At 36.2% G+C, this 27,775-nt stretch overlaps 1 protein-coding gene across 1 annotated transcript in view; it reads left to right on the top strand.

The window, feature by feature from the left end:
* The window catches only part of LOC149541122 (ankyrin repeat domain-containing protein 2B-like), a 64,826-nt gene that overhangs the window by 29,866 nt on the left and 7,185 nt on the right, over nucleotides 1-27,775 (top strand). The window contains exon 6 of the mRNA XM_089802118.1: nucleotides 22,692-22,784. Coding sequence (XP_089658244.1) covers nucleotides 22,692-22,784 — 93 coding nt within the window. The remainder of the gene's footprint in view (nucleotides 1-22,691; nucleotides 22,785-27,775) is intronic.

The following is a 27,775-nucleotide window of genomic DNA, read 5'->3' as shown; positions in this document are numbered from 1 at the left end:
AGGAAGAAGAAGTTATGTTTTCATTGCAAAGATCCTTGGGACTTATCTCATAAGTCTCCTCTCAAGGCTAAGGCAAATCAAATGGAGTATTTCTCAGCAAAGGAGTCACAGTCAGAGAGGGAGGATCAACACTTTGATTCGGATGAGGATAGCACTACAGAGGAGAGCAGCATTCCTGAGGATGAGAAGTCATTGGCACGATTAATAGGGGCTCAGAAGGCAATAACATTTAAGGTTAGCGGTACTATCCAGGGGCAGAAAGTGATCTCACTCATTGACACTAGGGCTACACAATTTCATAGATGCAAGATTGGTAGCCAAGAGAGGTTTATAGACCAAGGAGCATGCCAAGTTTAGAGTCATGGTAGCTAATGGTGACAAATTATTATGCACTTGGAAGATATCTAATCTTCACATTAGGTTTGGAGATGGTTATGAGTTGGAGGATGAGTTCTATGTAGTAGACATGGGAGACTATGATGTCATCCTTGACATGACATGGATGGCCTTGCTAGTCAAGTTCACACTCAACCTAGCAAAATTGGAGATGAGGTTTCAGCATAAGGCTAGAACTATTGTACTTAGAGGACTTTCAGATGGGAGTTGCAGAGTAATCTCTTTGAGGAGAATGCAAAGACTATTTCGGCATGATGATGTAGAGTGGGCGACAGAATGTTGTACTATGCCAGCCTCATAGGAACCATAGGTGAAGAGTCATCTAGTAGCTATCCAGGAGATGCTTGATAGGCATGCTAAAGTTTTTGGCAAGATTCCACATGGGGTTCCTCCTGACAGAGGGATGGAGCATGTTATTGAACTCGAGGAGGGAGCCAAACCAGTTATGATTACTCCCTATTGTCACCCTAAGAAACACAAGGATGAGCTAGAAAAGGCGATTAAGGATTTATTGGAGATGGGGCATATTAGGCCTAGTAAGAGCCCTTTTGCTTCAGCAGTAGTATTGGTAAAGAAGAGGGATGGGACAATGCGCATGTGCATTGATTACAGGAGACCATTAAGAATAGATATCCCATCCCACGGATAGATGAGCTGATTGATGAGCTGCATGGTGCATGCTTTTTTACGAAGATTGATTTATTGTCAGGGTATCATTAGATGAGGATGAGGGTGGAGGACATTGAGAAAACAACTTTTCGGTGTCACTATGGTCACTTCGAGTTTTTGGTTATGCTCCAATGCCCCTGATATGTTCCAGAGTTGCATGAATCAGGTATTCAGGGGATAGCTTAGGAGATTTGTCCTGATTTTCTTTGAGGACATTTTGATCTTCAATAAGATTTGGGAGGAGCATTTACAACATCTTGAGATGGTGTTGTCCATTTTGGAGAAAGAGTCACTATATGCCAAGGAATCTAAGTGAGAGTTTGGGTTGATTGAGTTACTATACCTTGGGCATATCATTAGTGTAGATGGAGTTCGGGTAGATCCCGAAAAGATTAGAGTTATTGTTCATTGGCCTACTCCTACGAACCTTACACAGCTTAAGGGGTTCTTTGGTCTTTGCAGGGTTTATAGGAGATTTATTAAGGGGTTTTCACAAACTACTGCACCCTTGACAAACCTTACGAGGAAAGGGGCCTTTGCACGGATAGGGGCAGCTCAAAGATGCTTCGATCATTTCAAGAAGGTGATGTCATCATGTCCAGTATTAGCTCTATTGGACTTAACAAAGCCATTTGAACTTCATTGTGATGTGTCAGGTGATGGGATTGGGGCAATCCTGATGCAGGAGAAGCATCCCATTGCTTTTGAGAATAGGAAACTCCGTGGAGTGGAGAGGAGCTATTCCATCTATGATCGGAAGACGTTGGCTAATATGCATGCATTGGCCAAGTTTCGGTCCTACCTAGTTGTGGGGAAGTTTGTTATCAAGACTGATCACAACAACATCAAATACTCATGAGTTTGTGTGATTTGAATGATAGACAACAGAAGTGGATTACGAAGTTGCGGGCTTATGACTTTGACATTGAGTTTGTCAAAGGTAAGAAGAATGTGGTGGCAGATGCTTTATCCAGGAGACCTCATATTTGTGCTCTAGTTGAGATTACAGGAGATTGGAGAAATAAGATTACGACAGAGTATGCAAGGGATACCTGGGCCTCTGAGTGATTGTAGGCACCATACAGGATGATCGTTATGTGGTAATGGACAGATTGATGAAGTTCCAGGGTAGGATATATTTGATTCCTTCATCACAGTCTAGGGAGGTAATAATGAAGGCATTTCATGATGCACCTACAGCTGGACATCTAGGGGTCTTTAAGACCTGTAGGCAGATCCATGAGCAATTCACATGGAAAGGGCTCAAGAATGATGTTTAGAAGCATGTCAGGGAGTGTGCAGTTTGTCAACAGAATAAGGGAGAGCACACATATCCTGCAGGGTTGTTACAACCTTTGCCCATTTCGGATAGGAAATGGGAAAGTATTTCTATAGACTTCATCACTAGGTTACCACGAGTACAGGGGAGAGATTGCATCTATGTGGTAGTTGACCGGCTGGCGAAGTTTGCTCACTTCTTTGCTATTCCATCCACTTACACAGCAATATAGGTGGCCGATCTTTTCTTCAGAGAGATATTTAGGTTACATGGGCTACCTGGTTTCATTGTTAGTGATTGGGATAGTAAATTTATGAGTGCTTTTTGGCAGGAATTGTTTGGGTTGTGTGGTATAGATCTTACACCTAGCACTAGTTATCATCCGCAGACAGATGGGCAGACAGAGATTGTGAATAAAGGGATGGAAGGATATCTGAGGAACTATGTGACTGCACAACAGAGGGCTTGGGTCAAATGGATACATATGAGAAAGTACTGTTATAACACCACTTATCATATGTCCATCAAGATGACTCCATTCATGGCACGGTACGGTTATGAAGCACCTAGTTTCATGGATTTGGTTTTGGGGAAAAGTAGAGTGCCCAAAGCAAAAAACTTCTTGTAGGATAGTCACGATATTTTGAGGGTGCTCAAGGAGAATATACAACAAGCCCAAAATTAGCAAAAATTGTATGCTGACCAGCATCGAATAGAGCGCAGCTTTGAGGTTGGGGATATGGTTTACTTGAGGCGACAACCATACAGACAGTCATCACTCAAGAAGAGCGGAGTAGAGAAGTTGAAACCTAGGTTTTATGGTCTCTACAAAGTGATTCGCAGGGTGGGTGAGGTTGCCTACGAGATTGAGCTTCCAGAGGGCAGTTAAGTGCATAATGTGTTTCATGTGTCGAGGCTTAAGAAAGCCATTGGTCAGAGAGTTGTGCCTTTTGCAGATTTGCCACTATAAAATGAGGAGGGGAAGCTTGTATTGATTCCTGAGGCTATTCTAGATACTAGGGAGAGGACTCTGCAGAATAGGGTGATTAAAGAATATTTAGTTAGATGGAGAGACCTGCTGGAGGAAGATGCTACTTGGGAGAGTGAGTAGGTGTTACAGCAAATAGGACTGAGATTGCTTGAGGACAAGCAATTTCAAGGGGGGCAGAGTGTAATGTCCTCACTTTAGCAGTTGTCCAGTTGTGTGACCGTTAGCCTTTTTTTTTAAAATGTTATTTTGTTTATCCCACATTGCTTGTGAAAAGTGGTCAACCCTATGAAGTAGGAATAAAAGGAGAGCTTGTGGCTATTGTTAAGCAGGTTGAATATGAGAAGAAATTGGATACATGAGTTACGGATTTGTTTTTGGCATTAGAGGACGTCTATCCTCTCTTGTAACATTCTAGACGTCATTCCCTTGGGGTTTGGCCTTTGGAATTCATTCCTATTAGCTTCATTAATAGGCAGCTTGGGCTCATTTCCAGCTATAGGCGGATTGGGTGTTTGCTCATACCATTCTCATTCCTTGTCCGATACTTATGCCATTGTGGAGGAATGTTTTAATGAGGGTCTTGGACTGATTGAAGGCAGTTTTTACTGTACCAGCATGGTAGCGTGGCACTATTCATACTACTATAGCAACAAGTTGGGAAATCATGACTGGAATAACATGTTATACTGTTGGAGTAATTAGTAAGTTGGAAAGTTTGCTATGTATTTGATTTTATTAGCTTGAAAACTAATATTATTTCAATAGTAGTTCAATCTTCAGTTTTGCATAAATTCCTTTTTGTTCATGTTATGTGGTTTCAAATCTATGCAAAGACATTAAAATCACTATCAGCAGTTGGTTCAGTTTTTTGGGCATTTCTAGGGTGCCCATTACATCCCTTTTAACATGGTTTATTCCCTCTGAATCAGTATGACTGAGATCATGGAAGGTTGACTGAATTATATTCTCTATTTGCTCCCTCTCTTTCAAGGTTGTCTCTAATGAAATGTTAAGCTTCCTCTGAGTCTCAGTCTCCCTTTTCCTCCCTCTTCCTTCAAATAACATTCTCAGAGGAAAAGATCAAGGCAAATAGCTCTTGTAATATGCATAGAATAATATTAACTACAAAAATATAAATAAAAGTACTTCTTAAGATATAATAATCAAAAAATACTTATCTCTTGTAATTAAAGGGTTATGTTAGAGTGATGAATCCCCTTAAATTTGAACTGATTTTAGTGTGAGAGAGTTCCTCATCAAAATTGTACTTTGCATGCTTTTATATTCTACTATATTCTACTCACTCGTTCTATTTTCTCACGTGATATCGCTTACTCATTATTTCTCTTATTTATAATTATCTAAGTTTCCTTACATATCATGAAGCTGTTGTCACTATTTGAGATAATGAGTATAGAAACTTTCATTATTTCGCAGTGACAATCTCATCAAATCCCACTTAGTGGGTGTCCTGTGGAATGTCCCTGTAGGGAAAAGGTGGTCGCCTTACTCAATTCACCACTTAATCACTTCATTGTATGAATCAATCATAACTCTCCATGCCAATGTAAGATTGCTTCTCAACATCTGACAAATTTTCTATAGGATTATCGAGCACATGGTCTTCTTATTCAGCAAATGATGTCGATGTTTGTACCAATAATGTGCTGGTATTGGTATGGGGAGTCTACCTTTACTGTCCAATGCGTAATTTTTTTAGAACTGTCCTATTTCGGTGGCATCCACGTCACCTTTGTTGGTGGTACTTATTTGGTGTTTGACTTTGTATTATGCGAAGACCTTCATTTTCAGTGCTTGTAAGATTCCGTGATTCCATAGTTTGACCATTCTCTCCCTATCTAACATAGCTTTTGGTTTTTACTCTTAAGCATTTGTGTAGAGAGTAAATGGTCTACGCTAGGAATACATTTCTCTGAAGCTTTCTAATGTTTGGACTTCCAACGTGGGTAAAAGGCAATTTACAAATGCGAGTATCAGCTATTCAATAATCTCTGAATGCCATGGATTATACTATTGAGTAGGAAGATTGTCCTATTCTTCCTTCATATTTCTCTCTATCTCCCCGTGTTCGATGCCTTGGTCTTCCTATATGTATAGTCCAAATGAATTATTGCTGATTGTAAAAGTTATGCGGCTCTCCACTGAATGGTAATTGATTGAGTGTTTAGACTATTTAGCTAGTTTGGGATTCTTCTTAACTTGGACCTACATTTGAGATTACTTGCAAACATATCTAGATGTTGAAGATCAATGGTATCCCCGTCGCTGGAGTATATCCGTTTATCCCTAAATCCATGACTTGGCCTTGTTATCAATTTGTTATTTAGCCAATTTGGCACATAGTTAGCTTTACACTCGTAATCATAGTTGGAAAACTCTCACTCGACAACAACTCGCCAAGCCACAAAAAGTTTATTTGGGAAAAAATCGGATAGTTTTAAGGAAAAAACTCAAGAAAAACTTGGGAACCTAAAAAACCTCTTAATTTAATTAAAAATACATTTTTTTTGCGAAATTCAATGAGAAGATGCATGTAATGAGTTAATTAAAGAGAACACAAAAGAAACAAACATAGTTTAGATATATATAAATGCACAGTGGGTACAAAATCGCAATCTGATGCGGAATGCTAATGGGGGGAAGCAAAATCGTAAATATTTTATGTCAAACTAGAAGTAAATACTAAATACATCGATACAATCACATCTTCCTCTTCTTAGCTCTACTAGCAGAAAAGAGAGGGGGTCTAGGTACCTAAGAATGCCTTGGCACCCTTCTTCTCTCCACTCCTCAAGCCTTCAAATGCACAGAAAACATGTAACTTTTTGGCCTATATCCCTAGCTTGTGCGCACAGGATAGTTGTTGGTTTAAACTCACGAGTTTTTGTTAAAAACTCGCCAAAAACTCTGCCATTAATTGATGATTTTTTGCATACTGCCAAGTTTTTGAATTTGTGATTTTGTGGCAGGAAAACTCGCCCATCCAAAATACTTGGTGATTTTTGAAAAATTGTAGATTACTTTGCGATTATGCCAACTATGCTCGTAATCTTCCTTAGCGAAATTTCTTGCATAGATGCTCAAAAACTTTTGAAAATGTCACCCTTAATACGATGGTTGTAGACCTGACGTGATTCTCCATTCCATCATTTTATATAATTTCTGCCATCTTCAATAGGCTGGAGAGTCTGTAGAATACTTGTTTCCTCTTACCTATACCTGCAGTGAGCGGTTTTAACCTCCCTCTCCCGTCTGCTGCAAACTCTTAATGGTCGACGTTCATTTCATACTAATTCCTCCTTTTCAAGTCCCATTTGTTCGCCCTTATTAATTTTATTTGCTTATATTACTTTATTTGTCATGTTTCTTCTGTGATTATTCCTTGAATATCTTCTCCCTTTTTTTTATTCTTTACATTTGAAGTCTGGCTCTGATACTGTGTTAAGTTTTTGAGGATTACTGCAAATGTACTAAGCACTGCCATATTCTTGGTATGTATTTTCCAAATGGCATCATCCTCTTGTATTTGTATGAGGAATAAACCAAGAGAAGAGACATGTCCCTTCATGAGACATCTGTTCATCAATATAATTTATATAATGGAAAACTTAATTATAGTTGTATATATATAATTATATTAATTTCGCTTGATCTCATAGATTTATCCTACTAAAGCTACCAAAACATCAACAAAGATCTTTTTGAACAAGTTGAGAAAGATAGTGCACATTCAAGCGCTCATACCACTAATGCCAGTGTAACAATAGAGAAGTGTTGGGCTTCCATAGCATGCTTCTGAGAATCACCAGACTCAAAAGGTCTGAAAAGATCATGATCCTCAACACCTACAACAATAATAGACTAAGTCTTCTGATCAATGATATTTCACTGATGTGAACTGAAGCACAAATCAAGCCAAGGAAAATGTCTCAAAATTTGATTGACTTGAGAGAAGATTAAGATCCATTCCTGGAACATAGTATACATCAAGGAAAATCAGTTTCCTTCCTCTGAACTAAATTTTTATATTGCCTTTTTTGGTAGCAATATTCTTCTCCTCCAAAAATGACTGAATATGAGAATGGCTGTAAATCTATGAACTAGTCTTGTAGATGAGTGAAGTGGTGGGAGGCTCCTGAATCAATAGCAGGCGGAGAATTTTACATGATCTATAGGTCTTTTAGCCACGAAAGTGTGAAAGGAAGACTGACCTTTCTCAATTTGCTTTGGAATATGCACTATAGGCTAGATTGCTTGGGTTGAGCAGCTAAGCATTCACAACACTTCAACTTCATATGACCAAACTTATGGTATTAGTTGCACTAAATAGTTTCCTTTTCCAGGCCTTTTGATGATTGAGCAGAGGGATTTTGCTAAGAAGATTGAGAGAACTAATTGTGACCTGTATCCTTATGAACTGAGTAAGCTGAGAAAGCTTGTGGGTTTGAAGATGAGTTGGCACCACTATTGAATTGTTGTTTCCAGCGATCTTATTGTAGAAGCATTATGTAGAGATAGGAAAATGAAATATCAAAATGAGTGGAGGCAAGGTTGAGAGTTTCAACAAAGTGCTCATAGGAAGACATTAGACTCTTTAGAGTGATCATCACCATGTATTCTTCCATTTTGTGTCCAATGGCTTCCAGCTGGTCTCGAATGCCTTTGATTTTATTGAGATGATCCGTATGGACACCTGTTCATCCATCATGATTGTGAAAAACATGGTCTTTGGGAAGAACACATGACTTTTATCAGAGCTTTCATGCAAGCTTTTGAGATGCATTCACAGTTCAACAGTTGTTTTGCTGGAAGAAACCTATGGTAGGTGATCATTATTGATTGAAAGTTTATGAGCCTAATAGCTTCTCGATTCTGCTGAACAAATTTATCCTTCTCTTTGCCTTCTTCCCCTGGAGGGTTAATACTTCCCCAAAACAATTTTACCAAGACATATTAAAAAATTGTCATCATATGTGGATCCCAAATATTGTCATTTTTGTTGTTAAATTTCTGACTGCCCTCAAGTAGAATGTTTGTCAGAGATGTCATTGAGAAGATGAGGTCAAAGATGGTTGACCAAATGGTAACAAGAAATATCGAGGCAAAATGCATGCAACATGTGCAAATCACACTGTGAATAATATGATGTAGAAAAACATGCACAAATTTTGAGACTGAACTGCAAATTTTCAGGCACGAATCCCAATACAAATTTTTGGAAGATGCAGAAAGATTGGAGAGATACCCAAGAAAGCTCTTGAAAAAACTATCAAAATATGTAATAAAAAATCAACTTGACAATAAAACAGAGTTTTGTGAAAACCCTAGTCGACTAACTGGAAGATCGAATATTCTCATAGATAGCAAAAAAACTACAAAAACAAAGCTTTAGACACAAATATTCTTTGTTATTGTTTTTGGTAGCTTCTGTTGGATAAACCTATGAGTTAAACTATAGAAGATATTATATATATTTAATTAATATCATGTGAGATATAATATATATATTGAGAGAAATTTATTTAATAATGATTCACGGAAATTAGTTATATATATATATATATATATAACTACAAATTTATAATTTTTCATTATATTAATTACATAATAATGAATAGACATGTCCCATGAAGGGACACATCTCTTCTTGGCTTATTCTAAATATAAATGCAAGCAACTGCTACCTTTGGAAAACACATACTTTAATCAGGCAATGCTATTACATTTGAACAATCCTAAATATAACATGATATCAAAGCTAGGCTGCAAATGTAAGAAAATGATTAAAAGCGTGTTAGATAGAGTTAGATTTCATAGACCTTTTCTTCACAATCATCGCATATTCATAAGAGATTAGCCTTAGCTGCAGAAAAGAAAGGACAATTGGCTATGAATGAAATTGTATAGTCAGGTGTTTTAATCCTAACCAGTGAATAGGAGTATAACTGACGATAGGGGAGCAAAGTAAAAATACATACATTCATCTATTTGCGGCGTGTTTATTGACATTGTGTACAGTGACCACTATTAAGGAAAGCTGATAATTAGTGGAGCGTAATAGGAGGGATCCACAAAAGGGAGATTCAAGCAGCATCCCACACAGCCCTAAGTGAAACATCGATTACATTTACTATTCAATCCAAACTACATCTGTGGTCAACATTAATCCTTGCAGTGATGAATAGAAGGAATGTGCAATCATATTTAATGTGTGACGCATCTAATCACCTTTGAAATATAAGAATCAATCGAAGGTCTAAAAAGAGAAAGGGCAAATACAAACCTTGCAATCTACATGGATACTGCCATAATAAAGGTGACTTACATGTTGGACCCATTATTAACCATGCATACATAGAATGAAGACATATTTAATATGAGCATGGTCATGAAAGGGAAGACAAGCCATATTGAAGGATAACATATCCCAAGGCGACCCCATTTGATTATGCAGACTATATTGTGATATTGCTATCAGGATTAAATTGTGTAGTTTTTGAGTCAAACTGATTGACCTATGTATCATGAGTAGTGATTCATACACAAATCCATCTCTCATGAGAATAAATGGAACACTTAGCACTCATTGGATCTAACGAAGGGAAATAGATTTTTGCAATTAACTCTCCGTAGGGTCGAGTTGGGGGGTGCCCCTTTGCATTCACATGCAGGGGTGTGAAGATCCAGATTGAGTTCCATCTACTCAGGCACAAGCAACATTTGAGCAAGTAGAGGTGATACTCATAGAGGTGAAGCACTGGGACTTCTCGGGAGGTCACCCTTCCCAGTACTTCTCCAGATCAAGTGCGCTTAACTATAGTGTTTCTTCTATGGCTAAACCCACTCTGCTTGTAACCCCATTTGCAAAACCTTCACCAAGTGTTGTGCCTTATGAACCATTTATTAGAAAGCCCTATAAGCTCATCAATTGATAAGTAGGAGATATTTCCATAGCAAGTCAAATTGTGATATTGCTATTTTGGATTTAACTGTGTATTTTTTAGTCAAATTGATTGACCCATATCATGAGTAGTAATTCATACAAGAATCCATCTCTCGTGAGAATAAATGGAACACTTAGCACTCATCGGAGCTAGGTGATGCTCACAGAGGTGAAGCACCAGGACTTCTCGGGAGGTCACTCAACCCAATACTACTCCAACTCAAGCCCGCTAAACTTTTGAGTTTCCTCCATGGTTAAACCCACTCTGCTTGCAACCCCATTTGCAAAACCTTCACCTAGTGTTGTGCCTTATGAACCATTCATTAGAAAGCCTCATAAGCTCATTAATTGATAAGTAGGAGATATTTCCACAAGTCAAATTGTGATAATGCTATTAGGATTAACTGTGTAGTTTTTAGGTCAAACTGATCGACCCATGTATCATGAGTAGTGATTCATACACAAATCCAACTCTCATGAGACTAAATGGAACACTTAGCACTCATTGGATCTAGGTGATGCTCACAAAGGTGAAGCTTCGGGACTTCCCGGGAGGTCACCCATCCTAGTACTGGGAGAGATGGATTCCATTTATTCTCATGAGATATGGATTCGTGTATGAATCACTACTCATGATACATGGATCAATCAGTTTGACTCAAAAACTACGCAGTTAAATCCTGATAGCAATATCACAATTTGACTTGCTGTGGAAATATCTCCTACTTATGTAGAATATAGTCAAGCACATCTCATTAAGGGACAATATTAATATGTTGCCCGCATGAATAGTAACCCACCACAAGAGAATAGTGATGTCGAACAATAAAGGAGTCTTTCCATCATTACAATATATGTTATATTGTAGTGAACAATAAAAATATAATTGAAGTCTTATAGAATCAACACCACTGAAACAACACAATAAATATTACTGATAATGACACATGTATAGGAGACGGTCCATTATAAGTCATAAGCAGAGCTTGTACCATTAGGGAAGTGCTTAAAGTCAAATCCGAATATGCACTATATTTGAAGCACGAGGATGAAGCGCGTTATGTTCGATCAAATCAATAATTGTTAGAAGATATTTTGACTTTAGTAACTATAGAATACATAGAGGATAGACTCATTAGTGATGTTTTAAAGGTCCCAAAGTGAATGCAATTGTATTGTGAAAAATAACATGGTAATTAAGATTCCTTCAAATGGGCAGATCGACGACGTGGCCAAACATTGATAAATAGACGTTGGGCCCCACATGTGATAAAGAGTTTATTGGTGATTTAGATAAATTTGGGAATGAATACTAATTCAAAAGTAGCTCAATTTAGTGTAAAAACTAATCAATGATTATAGACATATCTCATAAGGATAGTGGTTATATCATTACAATTAACAAGCATGCAATGGAGAAGGAAATCCTTGGCAATTGTGAATTATCTTGGAAACAATGACTTAATAGAAGAAGTCATTTGGAGGGCATTATCCTTGACTACATGAGATAAGTATTGCCTTTTGAGTACAATTTCTTAGTATTGTACTCCCAATATAGTTAATCTCTTATTTGTATTTCTATAATAAGATCTATTTTCCTTGATCTTTTCCTTTCTTTCAGGGACGTTCTTGCAAGAAAAGGAAGACTGCTATCAGATTTAGAGGGAGTCTGAATAGGAATCCCTTGGCAAGTTCACAAGCTTGTTGTAAGAGGCCTTTGATGAAGCCCAACAAGGCGAGTAATGGACATGGGTGGCTGCAAGGATTTTAGAGGACACTTGAAATTGTTTAGCTAGAGAGAGTGACCTGGTTCTCCACTAGGGTAGCTTTTACTCAATTCTAGCAAGGACCGCATTTCAAAGGTCCATGAGAGACCCTTGGAAAGTGAAGGGAACTCCTAAAAATTGAAAGATCTCACAATGGCCAAGCCACTTCCACCCATGGTGGAGCTTTTGATGTTTGATAGCTTCAGTAGGATATATATATATATATATATATATATATTTGTGTGTGTGTTTGTGTTTGTGTGTGTGTTCTTTATATTTTATATTAAGCTTGTTTAACCTCCCATTTTGGGAATCGAACACAAGATCTTCTTATTACAAAAAGAAGCAGCAACCGCTGCACTGCAGGCCAATGCCTTGCATTCTTTATATTTGAGATGTAAGGTTATTGTTATATGAGAAAAATTAATATAATACACATATATATGTGATTAATTTTTTTATCATATTAATTATTTGATTAATGAATAGACATGTAGACATGTCCCATCATGGGACATGTCTATTCATGGCCTATTCTCTATATATAAATCCTAAGTCATAGGGTTCGCCGAATTTTCGGCTTCATGTTTGGATTTCGGCAAACTTCAAAAAAAAAAAAAAAAAAATCGTTAAATTCGGCATAAAATTTGTATGAAATCATTCTGACTGTCTTTTGGCAGAGAACATATTTCATAGGTGTCATTTTTTAGGGTTTTCGGCCAAAAAAAAACTTTAAAATGAAGCTCTATTTGCTCAAAATTATTTCTTCTGAAGATCGTTTCTGAAGGATGGCAAGGCAAATTGTCTACCGCAGCTTGCAAATCATTTACGTCGTCTATTGCAAGTCGTGGCATGGGAAATCATTAGTCATCTGGCGTTTGAAATCATTTGCGTTTGAAGTAGAATCATTTGCACGTCTGCATCTAGAGTAGAGGCATTTGAACTAGTCGTCAGTTGTCATTTATGTAGGTCGTTTAGCATCTAAGATTATTTGCGTCTGAAGAAGAGGGTCCATGTTCAACATCTGATAGTAAGGTGGTTGTAGCGGTAAGATCCTAACAATCTCCCAGTAGCGGCGGCATCAACAACGACTATTAGCAAGTCCCGACTACCATTTCTAATAGTTAGTAACATTGTTATAATGTATTTCATTTTAATTTAGGTTTCAATAGTTAATAACATTATTATAATGTATGCTATTTTTATTTATTTATTAATAGTAAAATAATTAGGTATATTCTTTATTAGAAAAATATTAAATTTTTATATATTTTTTATTGACCTTCTTCTCATTGGTAAAATACTAATATATTATATTTTTATTTATTATTACATTAATTTTTTGTTTTATTTATATATTTATTTAAGATAAATTTAATGTCGAATTTTTTCCCGAATTTTTTTGGACCCTGCCGAACTTGATCCTAACTTCATAGTTGTCGAACTCGAACTTGAACTCGAACCTTGTGACTTAGTATAAATCTAAGAGGATGTTGCATTTGGAACACGCAAACCAATCCGGCAGTGCTATTACATCTACAAGTGATCCTCGAAAAGTTAACATGGTATTGTATAAGTTAAAGGGGATCTCTGATAGAGATATACTGATATCTTCTTCATACTTCCTGATCAGTAATGTCAAAGTTCTGATATAGAACTAGGAGTATTTCTTATATATTTATATGATTCTGATACAGAATTCTGATAGATAATTATACTGTTATATATATGAATATGATGCCATGTGTATTTTGCAATTCCTTATATTATTATACTGAATTATGTTATTGATCGCTGTTGGGGATAGAGCATTGCCTTGTGATTGCTGTTCATTCCCAGCTGGTGATCTACAAAGACATGACTCTAAGTGGCCAATGGCTACATAGGGTCATGTCCCTATGTGGACCATAAACTTGTTTTCACGCCTTTGGTTTAGCTAATATATGCAAGGCCGATAGTTATGACATATTAAGATAATATCTTATACTTTCTATAATGATCAACTACTTATTTGTAGTCTGTCTTTTAGTCTAGATAGGAATGTTTCCTATCCTGTCTATTTTGTCTTCAGTTTAGATAGGAATGTTTACTATTTTGTCTTCAGTTTTGTTTCTAATTCCATCTTCAGTCTACATTGTTTCTTTTAGAAACAACAAAATAAACAACGTCCTTGTAATTTTTTATAAGGAACACATTTGTTCCTCTCTTAATCAATCAATAATCTGGAAATCCGTTAATCTGCCAATTCTTGAATCTTGTAACATGGTATTAGAGTTAATTTTTTTTTGAAAAATTTATAATTTCTTCTTGAAATTATTTGTTTAAATTTTTTCAAAAAAAATTTCAGTCGATTTTCTCTAAAACCCGCCTAGGTTTTTCTACTTGGAGAAATCTCAAGCTAGGGTTTTGTGACTCCTCGCTGAAAATTGTGATTTCTTTTTGCGTCTAGTTCTGCAAATCACGTATTGAAAAAACATCTGAATTTCATGGTCGTTTTTTATCAAAAAATTTGGAAAAATCGTGGTCATTTTTTAATCCAAAAAAAACATAGGTGCTCGTGTCTGGTCCGAATTTAACACTACTCAGCAAACCGTGCTTGTTTGTACTCTACAAATCAGGTCATTTTTTGCAGCATGATTTGTATCCAACAAAAAACAGCTCTGCTCCTGCCAAATCCACATTTTTAAAGGGCAATCATAGTCGTTTTCAGATGGCTCTGTGTTGTTTGATCACAACAAATACCTGTTTGCCACCTACCATTGCTAAATTGACATTTTTTTTCTAGAAAACTAACATTTTTTGCCATTTCGACCTCCATGGCCGCCGACTGATTTTTTGCTCGAAACCCTAATTTTTGGAGTCAGAATTGTTTTTTGATTACAAATTCTTGGTGGGCTTTTCAAGATCTCAAATGGGTTGTCGTTAGATTTCTTTGGGTGCCTCGATTTTTGAGCCATCAAATTTGGATTCTGACAGCATATTATTCCTGGGTTTTTCAAGCTCTCTTTTGGGTACTCCAATTTTTCTGGGTCCTTCATTTTCTCACCTCGAAGTTTGTGCCCTTTAAGATATTCACATATTATGAGCATCTGTATCAGCAGCATCAGAAGTCAAGTATTCGAGCTTCTTGATCAAGGCAAAGCTGCATTTTTCGTCTTCTTAGTCTGTTTCTATTTTTCTGGGTTTGTTGATTTTCTCCTTAAAAATCATTTCATGTTGTCTGTAATACGCAAGTTTGCACGAGATTCTGGGTTTTATTGTTTTTTAGTTTTGTAATTGCAATCTGTTTTGAATCATAGCACTCTTCTGGCAAAGCTTCTTGGTTTCAGCATTCTATAGATCCAGGGTGGGTCTCAGTTATCCCAGACTGTTCTGACATCTGTACGTTGACCATTAAGGGAGGGTATTAAGATAATATCTTATACTTTCTATAATGATCAACCACTTGTCTGTAGTCCGTCTTTCGGTCTAGATAGTAATGTTTCCTATCCTGTCTTTTTTGTCGTCAGTTTAGATAGGAATGTTTCCTATCCTGTCTTCAGTTTTGTTTCTAATTCCGTCTTCAGTCTACATCATTTCTTTTAGAAGCAATGTCCTTGTAATTCTTTATAAGGAACACATTTATTCCTCTGTTAATCAATCAATAATCCGGAAATCCGTTACTCTGCCAATTCTTGAATCTTGTAACATGACAAACATCGATAGCCTTTTGATAATCACTATATATATATATATATATCTAAACTTTTGGGAGATACAACTAATATTAAAATTTATGAATAATTTCTGAGATACATAATCAGAAACTATATATATATATATAAACTTCTGGGAGATACAACTAATATTAAAATTTATGAATAATTTCTGAGATACATAATCAGAAACTATATATAAATATTTATATGTATATATAAGATAAACACAAATTCATATACCAAATGTAGTGAGAGCTTCACTTCTACTGAAGCTATACTTTAACATGTATCAAAACCTAGTTCTTGTGTAGCTTGTAAACTTCAATAAATGATAAAAGTGCATCTTTGTAGTTTCTGAAGTTTAAAGACCATTCTTTGTGCATTAGAGGTAACATCATATTTCATGAATGTTTGAAATAAATATTATTATATCCAGAGATGTGGATTAAATATTCGTCATAACTTGTGAGCCCGGAAAATTTCATTTTGCGTTTCCCCTCTGCAGCATATTTTCCAATTCATAAATGTTTGTAAAAAGGCGATGATTGTATTCAACAAGGGGTATTGTGCGTAATGTCTTCAACTCAGTGAAATAAATGGTATGATGGTCACTTGGTCTCTGTGTGGAAGCTTTCCTACACCCCCATTGGGTATCAAATGAACACTCCAATATCGCTAGCGGGAGCACAAATACAGGTCTGGGCGTAAATACAAAGTTGCTGACTTCAGTTAAACTCCCAAAACATGAGACTTTTGCAAATTTTTTTAAGTGGTACATATGACATGTGCCTTCCTTCTACTTCCCCACACCATACATAGGAGTTTTCCACAAGCAATTGACGGAGGCACAGATGAGCATTTGTAATGTTAATGTTTGAAGTAAAAGATAAATAAAGTGATATCATTCTACTTGCGAGAATGGGAAAAAGGAAAAACAACGCCCCATCATGATATGCATGCAAATCCACATGTGGATATAAGGAAAGGCAAAATGATTACATCTACCATATAAAAGAAGACCCTTAGTCGTACGCAACAGACCCACAAGGATAGAAAGGCAAATCACGGGAAAGAACCGTATGAAGAAGAGATTATGTGGCATTTATCTTTGCATTCGATCTAAAAATGGGAGAGTATAATTTATTTAGCGTTTCGAAACCACATGCAGCGGGCCATACCAATGAATTTGTGAGGGCTCAACATGTAAACCGTGCCAAGTGAGTTTAGGCAAGATCACCGTTAATCATGAAACCGTCAAAGATATTAAAACAAGGGTTTACGGTGATACAGAGATAAGCTTTCGCTTGTCGATCCAATCAAGTTTGATGTAAAGGATTGATGAGATCAATATGATATCTTGTAAGAGGGTGGAAGATATATATATTAAAAGCAATGGTATATGCAATTGTGCAAACTAGTGACCCAATAATCAAAGAGTATGTCAAGGCGATAAATAAGTCACCATACAAATTCTTACCTAGCACAACATGTGGAAATGTGAAATGAAGCAAGGTAAAGGTGATATGCAAGGATGGGTGGAACCATTTAGAAGTGCAGATGTCACATGAAGCGCATGCATATGAGCATCGATGTGGGTAACAACATACTCAATGCATTTTTAATTTAAATTCAAGAAGTGTGTTCATAAATGTTAATTATCTAACTTGAACATAATTATGATATGTTAAATAGTCCAAGGTAATTATATATTTTTTAATTCCTTGCATTGTTAACATATTATGGTAGATATTTGATAGTGTAAGGAAATGATGACAATTTATAATGTTGTTAGATATGAAGAGATTCATTATGAGAGTATGAAAGGTAAAGATTGAGTATTATGTTATCTTATTTCTTTTATTGGAAATATAAAATAAAGAGTTATGTTAAAATTATGTATGTTATTGTTGGTAATAAGCATGAGTTAAATTACTAACATTCTAATTAATGTCAACATTCTTATTTATATTTATGTACTATAAGAGCTATGTGCTTTGATCCTTTCCTTCGAGAATGTTATTGCTAGAAGAGGGAGATTGAGATTTAGAGGGAGCTTGATATTTCATTAGAGGCAACCTTGAAAGAGAGGGAGAAGATAGAGGATATGATTCAGTCAACTTTTGGTGATCTCGATCATATTGATTCAGAGGTAGTAAACCATGTTGAGATGGATTCTCCAGTGATCAATAAATTGTAGCAGTTAAGAGGGTTGTAATTCATGAATATACCTCGTGGCTTTGTGATTTTAATGGACCTACTCCCTATGTACATCATGAGGAAGTGATGACTTCCAAATGATGTCACTTGTATTTGCAGAAGTTGTTGTAAGGTGACAATCTTACAATAGCTTGTATTATGAGATCAAATAAATTGAGTATATGGTGAATTTCTTGGATCTCAACATTCTGGAAGTCCATTACTCAAAACGTACTTGGCGAATATCATTGATATTCTAGGAGGCCAATACTCTTGATATTAGATGTGATATCAAACCTTATTTGGGTACTTGGTGAATATCATTGATAGTCTAGGAGGCCAATACTCTTAATATTAGATGTGATATCAAACCTTATTTGGGTACTTGGTGAATGTCATATGTTGATATTCCAGAAGACCAATACTCATGATGTTGAATGCGATATCAAATGGTGGTAATCTAGAGATATCAAATGAGATATCCTTAAAATTGTTATTTGTAATATTACGTTGTAGTAATATTAATTCTTATGTGTTTATCCTTTTAAGCTAAGAGGGAGTGTTGATGTTTGATAGCTTCAGTAGGATATTTGATTATATATGAGATATAATATGTGTTCTTTATATTTGAGATATAAGGTTATTGTTATATGAGAAAAATTAATATAATATACACACGCACACATATATGTGATTAAATTTGTTATCATATTAATTATCTGATTAATGAATAGACATGTCCCTTGAACGGACATGTCTATTCATGGCCTATTCTTTATATATAAATCTAAGGGGATGTTGCATTTGGAACACACAAACCGATCTGGCAGTGTTATTACATTTGCAAGTGATCCTTGAAAATTTAATAGAAACATCCAAGAGGGAGCTTAGAGGAAGGATTTTTGGTAGCATTTAGTTCTATGCTATTGAATGGCAAACCCAATGGCTGAGCAAAATGTGTTGAGACATTGAAGCATCTCTTTGACATTGTGCTCATCTTGAGTCAAGATGTGAAAATAATCATTCACAAAATGGCCATTGACAAGTTGCGAAGGTGCTTGGTAAGGGAAATTCCCTGACCCGCCTCATAGAAAGAGACTTTACCAGAAAATGCCCAAAAAGCCTTCAGCAACCAAAATATCAGTGTTCCAGGACTTGCCAAGTTGGAGTAGGACTCTGTGAGTCCGAGGCAGAGGCAACCTTTCCAAGGCAAATGGCCTCTAGACTCTGACTCGGCCGAGTCCACGTGGACTCGCCGAGTCCAAGGACTCTGCCAAGTCCAGAGCCCAAGACTCTCCGAATTTTGTTTTTTATAAATTTAAAAATAAAATAAAATAAAAAGACAGAGATTTCTGGAAGGTGTTTTTTTACAATGTATATGAATTCTGAAAATGATGTTGTGGTATGTCAGGAATCTATTAAGGATTGAATCTCAAATCTTAAATCGTCAACTTTATATTATGTTATTCAGTTTTTTCCTTCAAAAATTCGTTGTTATACTTGTGTGATCTATGCAAAATTGTGTATGAGTGTTAAGTAGCTTCTATTTATCTCAATTATTGTGTATTTGATGTTAATTGACTAAATGATGCATGAAAAAATCGTTAAATGCTTAAAAATCTTTTAATTTCATGGGTTGTTTGATTTTCCGAGTCCTTGCCGAGTCTGGTCGCCGAGTCCGAGTCCGAGTCCGAGTCCGAGTCGGATTTTGACTTTCCGAGTCAGAGGTGAGTCCGAGTCCCGTAACACTGCAAAATATACAAGGAAGGAGCCAAATGACACCCTTATTAGGTAGATCAAAAAAGTCCAAAAGCCTTAAACTAGTGGCTTTTGATGTGATACACACAGAGGCATCCCGAAACAAAATTTTCACAAATTGGATTAGACAAGGGCCAAAGCCAAGGGCACTGAACATGGTAAGGGAAGAGGCCAAATGATATCAATTTTAAGGAATATGGTGACTCCATGCCTTCCCACTCAAAAATAATGTTGTCCATAATAAACTTGGACTTTATCAAACTGATTTGTTCTAGCTGGAAAATCTATAGATGTAAATGATGGATATTAAGATCAAATGCCTTGGCAATAATCTTGTAGTAGTGTTAACCCAGAAATGCATTTCCATTCCAAATGTCCAAGTACTGGAAAAAAAACCATTTCGGGGACTTGGAGACAGCTGGAAACATTTCCAAGCTGGTCACGCAAAAAAAATCGAAAATTGTCCCCGAAACTTGGAAATGGTCAAATTTTGTCTCTGAAAATGTTGACCTGCGTCATGATTGAGTGCAAAATCCAGGGCTGGCCAAATAAAATGACATGCCTCAGAAAGCATGGATGAAGCAATTTTGATTTCCTGAAGACTAAAAAAAATCTATATCAGGATATTTCTGTCAAGTATTCTGCATAGGAAACTTCCTAGCGAGGTCAGTGAGACTTCAGACATTCCATGACACAAAATTCGTGACTCAAATTATCGCATATTGTCCTTGTGCTTAAGAGAGGAGAAACTATTGTTCAAGAAGCCAAACTCTTTTTAAAAGCCAGCATAAGGAACCCTGAATGTTTCTGGAGCATGGTTGCCTTCAATTGCCCAGGACTGTGAGAGTGGTGGGGAGTGATTGGCTGAGTAGTTAGCACTGAGGCATGTTGAGGGGTTCAAACTCAAGCTGAGCAAATAACACCCTCAATGACTGCAGCAGAGGCTCTTTTCCCTTCTTAAGAGGGTTTGGCAGCGAAACATCTGATTGCAGGAGTGGCTGTGGTTTAAATGGAACCTTGTTGCTTGTGGATAGCAGAAGAAAACAAGGAGCCCTTCCTGTTGTGAGACACTGTGGTCCATCTTTCCTCTGCATTGGGGCCTTGGAAGAATGTAGAGGCTCTGGTTCTTTGGGTGAAGCCTTATCTGCGGAGCAGCTGTGGGAAATCCTTAATCTTGTGTTTTGAGGATTGACACCAGAAAAATGTAATTTCTTTCATTATGGAGCTTCATATTCTTTTCAAATCATTCAATACAGAAGTTCACCTGATGGATAATAATGAGACTTATGTGAATTGCCATGCTTGAGTAAAGTCATGGTATATGAGATCACTCCCTAAACAAGAAAGAACTTATTTGTTTATTGGATCTGTGTTATGTTTCTTGGAGTGCCCTTTCTTCTATTCGCAAATCTGATGTTTTTGTGTTTTTTCTGCACTTAATATCTGTCTGTTCAAGGTTTTCTCATGATTTAGTTCTGTAATTCAATATAGCTGTTTTGTAATCCAAAAGTCTGGGTTCTTGTTTAATCTCTTGATCCTGGGGCATATAAATTTTGTTTTTCTCTAATAATGTAATTCAATGGTAGCTTTTTTCTCAATTAGAAATGCCAAATTCTTGGTTCGCCTTTAGATCTGGAATGTCTACTTTCTGATTTCTGTGGAACTCTAATCACTATTTTCTGACTTTTTTCTTGAATCCTTCTCATAGAATATATTGCAATTCATGGAATATCCTTCCAAACTGTTTGCTTATTTCAGTTATTGCACATCTCATTGTTACTGCTTTTTCTCTCAATAGTGCTGAGTTTTCATTTGTCACATCACACACAATGTGCATGGTGCATGAAACCAAATCCTCATCAGCATCTCCACCTGTGCCTGTATGACCTTGCCATGATTCTCCTTATCCTAATGCACCAATCAGAGATCACCCATCAAGTTTAAGATGAACAGACTGGGGGAATGGACTTCAGTCCCTCCTAGGCTCAAGGGCAAGCACACCTGAAGCTTATGTTTCTGTGTGCTTTCACAGATAGAATGGGTTTGAACTCCTTTGGCCTTTCATGCTAGTTGAATTTGTTGGAACCTCAGTGTGATCAACACTATCCACATTATTATTGTGCACTTTACTACTCTACAACTACCTACTTAGCATCCATGTGCTACTCTTGTACCCATGTGCTACTCTTGTACCCAAGGTGAATTCACCAGTAACTTGACTAACAGAAAGACAAAGATGCACAAGTTGCTTAATGCTCTAGTTATGTAATCCTAATTCCATTCTAAATGGCAGCTTCCCTTCACATACAGTATATGCACAAGTTGAACCCCTCAAAGCCCTCTTCTTACAACTGTCTTCTTGCACTGCAATTATGAGATATCTAAGGCAATTCTAACTCTAAATGATTGCATATTTCCTTGGAATTGGGTCTTTTGTTAACACATACCAAGATGTTTCTATTTATTCTGATGCATGTTCCATGCAATGAAGTATGTGCCTCGAGCGTCCCACATGCATCAACTTTGCCACATCACTAGGAATGGCCATTTATGCGTCAAATGAGGATTCATTTCTAGCTCATTTGGTCTAATAGTTCTTCCAGGGTGCAGCTGATTCTTAGAAGTTAGTGTGACCCCTCTTTGTAGCTTCTGTGTTATCTTTGTATTAGTTGCGCCACTGTTCAAATTTTCCCACCTGTACGAATCTTCCTCAGCCACATTCTTTTGGGTGTGCTCATATATAGTTTTTTCACAAGATTAGTCTATCATTTTCTTACACCAATATTCAGTTTTTTAGGATTAATTCTGTATTCCATAAGAAGATTTTCCCTAATGTTTCTTTACATTTAAAAAATGTTTTTCGTACTTTCATATATTATGCATAGCCGAGTGTTTAAAACAAAGATGTGCATACCACTAAGACAGTCTTATGTACCAATATAATATTTTGAAATAAATTTTTGTATGAATGCAGGGATTGAAGAACCTTCTTGAAAATGGTGCAGATAAAAATGAGAAAGATTCTGAAGGTCGGACTCCTTTGCACTTTGCTTGTGGTTATGGAGAGGTATGAACTCTAAAAGAAACAAATGATCCCTTATGCAACACAGATATGTGTGCATAAAAATGCTTCGCATTGTTTTATAACTTATAAAATCAATGACATTGTTAATTTATAGTTTCTCCTTGAAAACAAAGAGGCATTCAAAGTAAAAGAGTTTTGACATCATTACAATAGCTAAGATACAATCTCTAGTATTTAGTCTACACGCTAATATACCAGGGATGTTAGTTGTCTTTCATAATTCAAATTAGGGATTGAATTATGTAATAAATCCCCATCATTCATGCCGTGTTATTTAATAAACAAACTGTGACAAAAATATACCTCTCAAGTAGTGTTTCTTTTTATGACTTTATATGGTATAAAAGGTAGCTAATTAATACTGGCATGAGGAGTCTTTGAAGCAAATCGTGTCAAAATTTTCTGCTAGCATTGAGTGCACAAATTGATAACTTGCTTGGTTGTCTTTGAAGATTCACATGGTCCACAGTCTCATCTTCAGTAGCTTCTACTAATACCTAAGTCGCTGGTTTGGTTTCACCGGTTTCCCGGGACACCAAATTTTGAAATGGGGTTTGGGTTCATTAATACAAAAACATATATAAATTTTGAATGTTAGCATCATATATTTTACCATAAACTTGCAATCATAGCATCATATACTTTACCATCAAAATATATAAATGTTAATTGATAATTCATAACATCAAGTATCACTGTTTTAATGTACGGATTAATAATTTATTCATCTCACCTTCATGTCCATCTTCTTCAATGGTATTAGTTGATTCACAAATAGTGCCAAGACCAATGGGATCAGCTGCACCAATATTATTATCGCTGCCAAATTTTTCCATTTCAGCAATTGCAAACTGAGAAGTGGAAGCATCCAAGTCTGTATGCTCTGTATGCTCTGCATCTAAATTTCACATCTCTATTTCCCCTTTTTTGTATTCATTCTGCTTGTATGAAAGGAGACACAAGATGGAGTGCACATATACTAAGTTTATTACTCTTTTTTATTGCAACCTATTGCACTATACTTAGTAGATGAAAGAATATGTGCTCCAATTCCTTTTTGATCCAGATGATCTGGCAACCTATGAAGACAATACAAAGTAAACAATTAAAATAATTTATTTAAGTTGTAAAATTACTAGCAATCCATGAAGACAAAGTAAATTAATTTTTAAAAATAAACATTTGATATAATTAATTTTTCAATTTTTTTACAGCCAGTCTGCCATTGTTTAAAGGTTTTTACAGATGGCTAAGTTTTCTTTCAAAATTCTTTGCTCTTTGCCAGATTAAAAGTTTAATTATAGATTTTTGGTGGGTTTTTCAAAAGCTCAACTAGGTTGTCAAAATTTTATGGGTGTCTCAGTTTTTAAATTTTTTGCCTTGAACTTTGCGCTAGTCAGAAAATTGATTTGATTATGGATTCCTTGTGGGTTTTTTAAGTGCTCTTGTGGGGCTTTGTTGGATTTTTTTGGTTTAGCTATAATCTTTTTCTCAAATTCCATGCTAGTCATAGTGTTCTTTGAAGTTTGTACTTGTCTATGCCTTAGTTTTTACTCTGGATTCATGTTTCAGATTTTGTGCTATTGCCTCATCTTTATTTTTCATTTTTCTTGCATTGAGAAGCATGCAAGATTGCATCATTGACCAACTTAATGTTGGAAGGCAATCAAAGATTCAACAACAAAAATTTAATCACATGGAAGCAACACATAGTGGCAATTTTTGAGTATCATGTTCTTGATGATCTTGTTTTGAGAACAAAGAACCGTCCTACCACAGCCGGATCAGACCAGAACAAGTTTGATTACCGGAATCAAGAAGTTATCATGCTTCTCAAGCTCTCTGTCATAGATGAGCAGTTGCCTTAGATTCCTTCTAGCAAGTCAACATAAAAAATTTGGAAGCATCTAAAGGAGTTGCATGAGACATCCGACAAGTGCCACACATTCTTCCTGAAGAACAAGTTGTTCTCCATCATGATGAATGAACATATGTCCTTATCGGAGCATCTCACAAAGATTAAGGACATTTGAGATCATCTCGAAGCTATTGGTCGAAAAATGGACGAATAAGATATGATAGTTATCTCTCTGAAGAGTCTACCTAAATCTTATGAGCACTTTATAGAGACTCAACATTACTTCCACTAATGTTAATCTGAAGTTTCTAGTGTTGTGGACCAAACTTTTGTAGTAAGATCGTTGGAAACAACAATTTGATAGGAGTGCCACTTCGTCCTCCTTGGAGAAAGCATTTGCAGCCAAATCCTTTCACATGGATAAATGCAAAGCTCAGTCATCTCAACAGAAGGGCTCCAGTCAGTCTCAAGATACAAAGAAGGTTTAGTGTAACTACTGTCATAAATATGGCGATGTGATCAAGGATTGTCACAATGATTTAGCTTACGAACAATGGAAGTAGGGAAGGTCTCAGCCTAAAGCCAGTGTTGTTGAGAACACAGAGGAAAGAGTGCCTTTTACGCCTTTGACGCAAGGCCAAGAGGGTCCAACAAGGACACTCCCAAGCTACCCTTGCTAGAGTTACACATGAAAGCCCACAAAATGGGAGAAACCACTAGAGATTAAATTGAATTCAATATAGATATTCTGAGACAATCTTCCTTCAACATACCAAGCATAATGCCTACTTGCTTGCAGCCATCAACAATCAAACTACAACCTGCAAGCTTAGAAGCTCGGGCTTACAGAGCCAAAATCTTATTATCTTCCTTTTATCTAGCTTCATTGTGTCTATTCTAATCCTAGATCTCGAATATATATAGACAACAAGACAACAAGCTGGCTTGTCAGGTAAATTATTACAAAATATAGGTCCTGGTCCAAAGGACAAATCAATGACCTTCCAATTAAGAAAAATAACATCCGCGGAGACAAAGATAGGTCCACACGTGATCCAAGAAGAATATCCCAAGGACATGGAAAGCCTTGATAAATTACCTCGCAGAAGCCAAAATTGCATGTTACTCAAAGCTGCCAAGAAAGAACACATGACAAGAAAAGAGAAAGGATAACCCCCAGATACGATCAAATTAAGTTCTATGAATGCAGGAGAAGGATCCATGATAGGTCCACATTAAGAAGCCAACTGCGTAGAAAGAAGGAATACGAATAACAAGTGCCATTCCTCAAACAAAAGACATAAACAAATAAACATGAAATATTTTTGGTTGATGCAAGATTGACAAAGAACCCAGGATGCTCCTACATCAGATACCTAGGGTAAATAATGACCGATGTCCACATTAGGAAGTCCTGATGTTCTGAGAAGTATCATAAAGATCGAACTCAACTTGAAAAATCCAAGAACTTTCTCTAACTGGTTTATTCTTCCACTTCACTAAGTATTCTTTGTTATCCTTTCCTCTGGTGTTCTTATAGACTCTAGTATCCAAAATCTTGTCTATTCCCTCTGTCTTCTTTTTAGGATCATTAGATTTATCAGATGTCTCTTCATCAGATTCAAAGTACTCATAAATGTTTGAAATATTGAAAATAGGTGAAATATTCATGTCATCAGGCAATTCAACTTCAAAGGCATTTCCACTGTCATATTTCTAGAAGATCTTACAAAGCCCAAATTTCTTCATCTTCAACTTGCTATAAGTACCAATAGGAAATTTGTTCTTCAAATGTACTATCACCTCATTTCCAACCTCAAAAGTCTTATGTCTTCACCTCTTATTTGCTCTTTCCTTATATTCTTGATTAGCATTATTCAGATTACTCTTTACTTCATGTAAATTCTTCATAAAGTCCACAAATTCCTCAACTTCGACACTATGTTTCAACTCAACATTCTGGTTCTCAACTCTGTAGTTCCTCTAAGATGTAGTCCGTTTACTATCTCAAAAGTTGTCTTCTTAGTGCTTTTGTTTACTGAACTATTATATGCAAATTGTGCTTGTGCCAAGACCAAGTCCCTATTAGTAGGTTTGTCTCCAATCAAACATCTCAACAGGTTACCCAAACTTCTGTTTACAACTTCAATTTGTCCATTTGTCTATAGATATAATGTAGAACTAAACTTAAGCTCAGTATTCAACTTCCATAGTGTTCTCCAAAAGTAACTAGTAAACTTAGCATCTCTGTTTGAAACAATAGTCTTAGTCAATCCATGTAATCTCACAATCTTTCTGAAAGATAGATCTGTTGTGTACCACATTTGATGTCTTCTTACAAGGTATGGAATGTGCCATCTTATAAATCTGTCAATCACCACAAAGATACAATCATTACCCCTATGAGTTCTAGGTAATCCCAAAACAAAGTCCATACTGATATCTTCCCAAGGTTTACAAGGAACAGGTAAAGGTGTATCCAATCTCATGTGCTAACTAGTTCCTTTAGCAACTTAACAAATATTGCAAGTCTTTACCATCCTTCGAACATCCTTGTACATATGTAGCCAAAAGTATCTTTCTAAAAGCAACTTCAGTGTCTTATCAATCCCAAATGTCCTCCAAGTCCACCACTATGTTTCTCCTTAATGATATTTTCTCTCATAGATCCTCTAGGTATATACAATTGAATTCCTTTAAACAACATATCTTCTTGAATGAAATGATCAACTCACTTATCTTGTTCATAAGTGATGTGATTCTTACAAGGTTTCCAAGGTTTTGCAAAATCAGGATCAGTTTCATACGAGTTCTTCAAATAATCAAACCCAAACTCTTAAACTCTCATCTCTGTCAACAAACTTCTTCTTCTACTCATAGCATTTGCTACTTTGTTTGAGATTGTGAGAAGACATCAGATGTTTCATGTCTCTGATTCAACTTATTCTGACTTCCCAAATACTGTAAAGTTTTATGATCAATGTACAATACAAATTCCTTAGGCATCAAGTAATGTCTCCATTTCTTCAAGGCTTGAATAATTGCATATACTTCTTGGTCATGAACTGAATAAATTCTCTTAGCATCATTCAATTTCTCACTATAGAAAGCTACA

The sequence above is a fragment of the Cupressus sempervirens genome, chromosome 9, assembly GCF_028749045.1.
Source record: "Cupressus sempervirens isolate cs-2001-9-10 chromosome 9, ASM2874904v1, whole genome shotgun sequence".
Taxonomy (NCBI): domain Eukaryota; kingdom Viridiplantae; phylum Streptophyta; class Pinopsida; order Cupressales; family Cupressaceae; genus Cupressus; species Cupressus sempervirens.
Note: the sequence above shows the minus strand (reverse complement) of the source record. Positions and strands in the feature narration are given on the sequence as shown.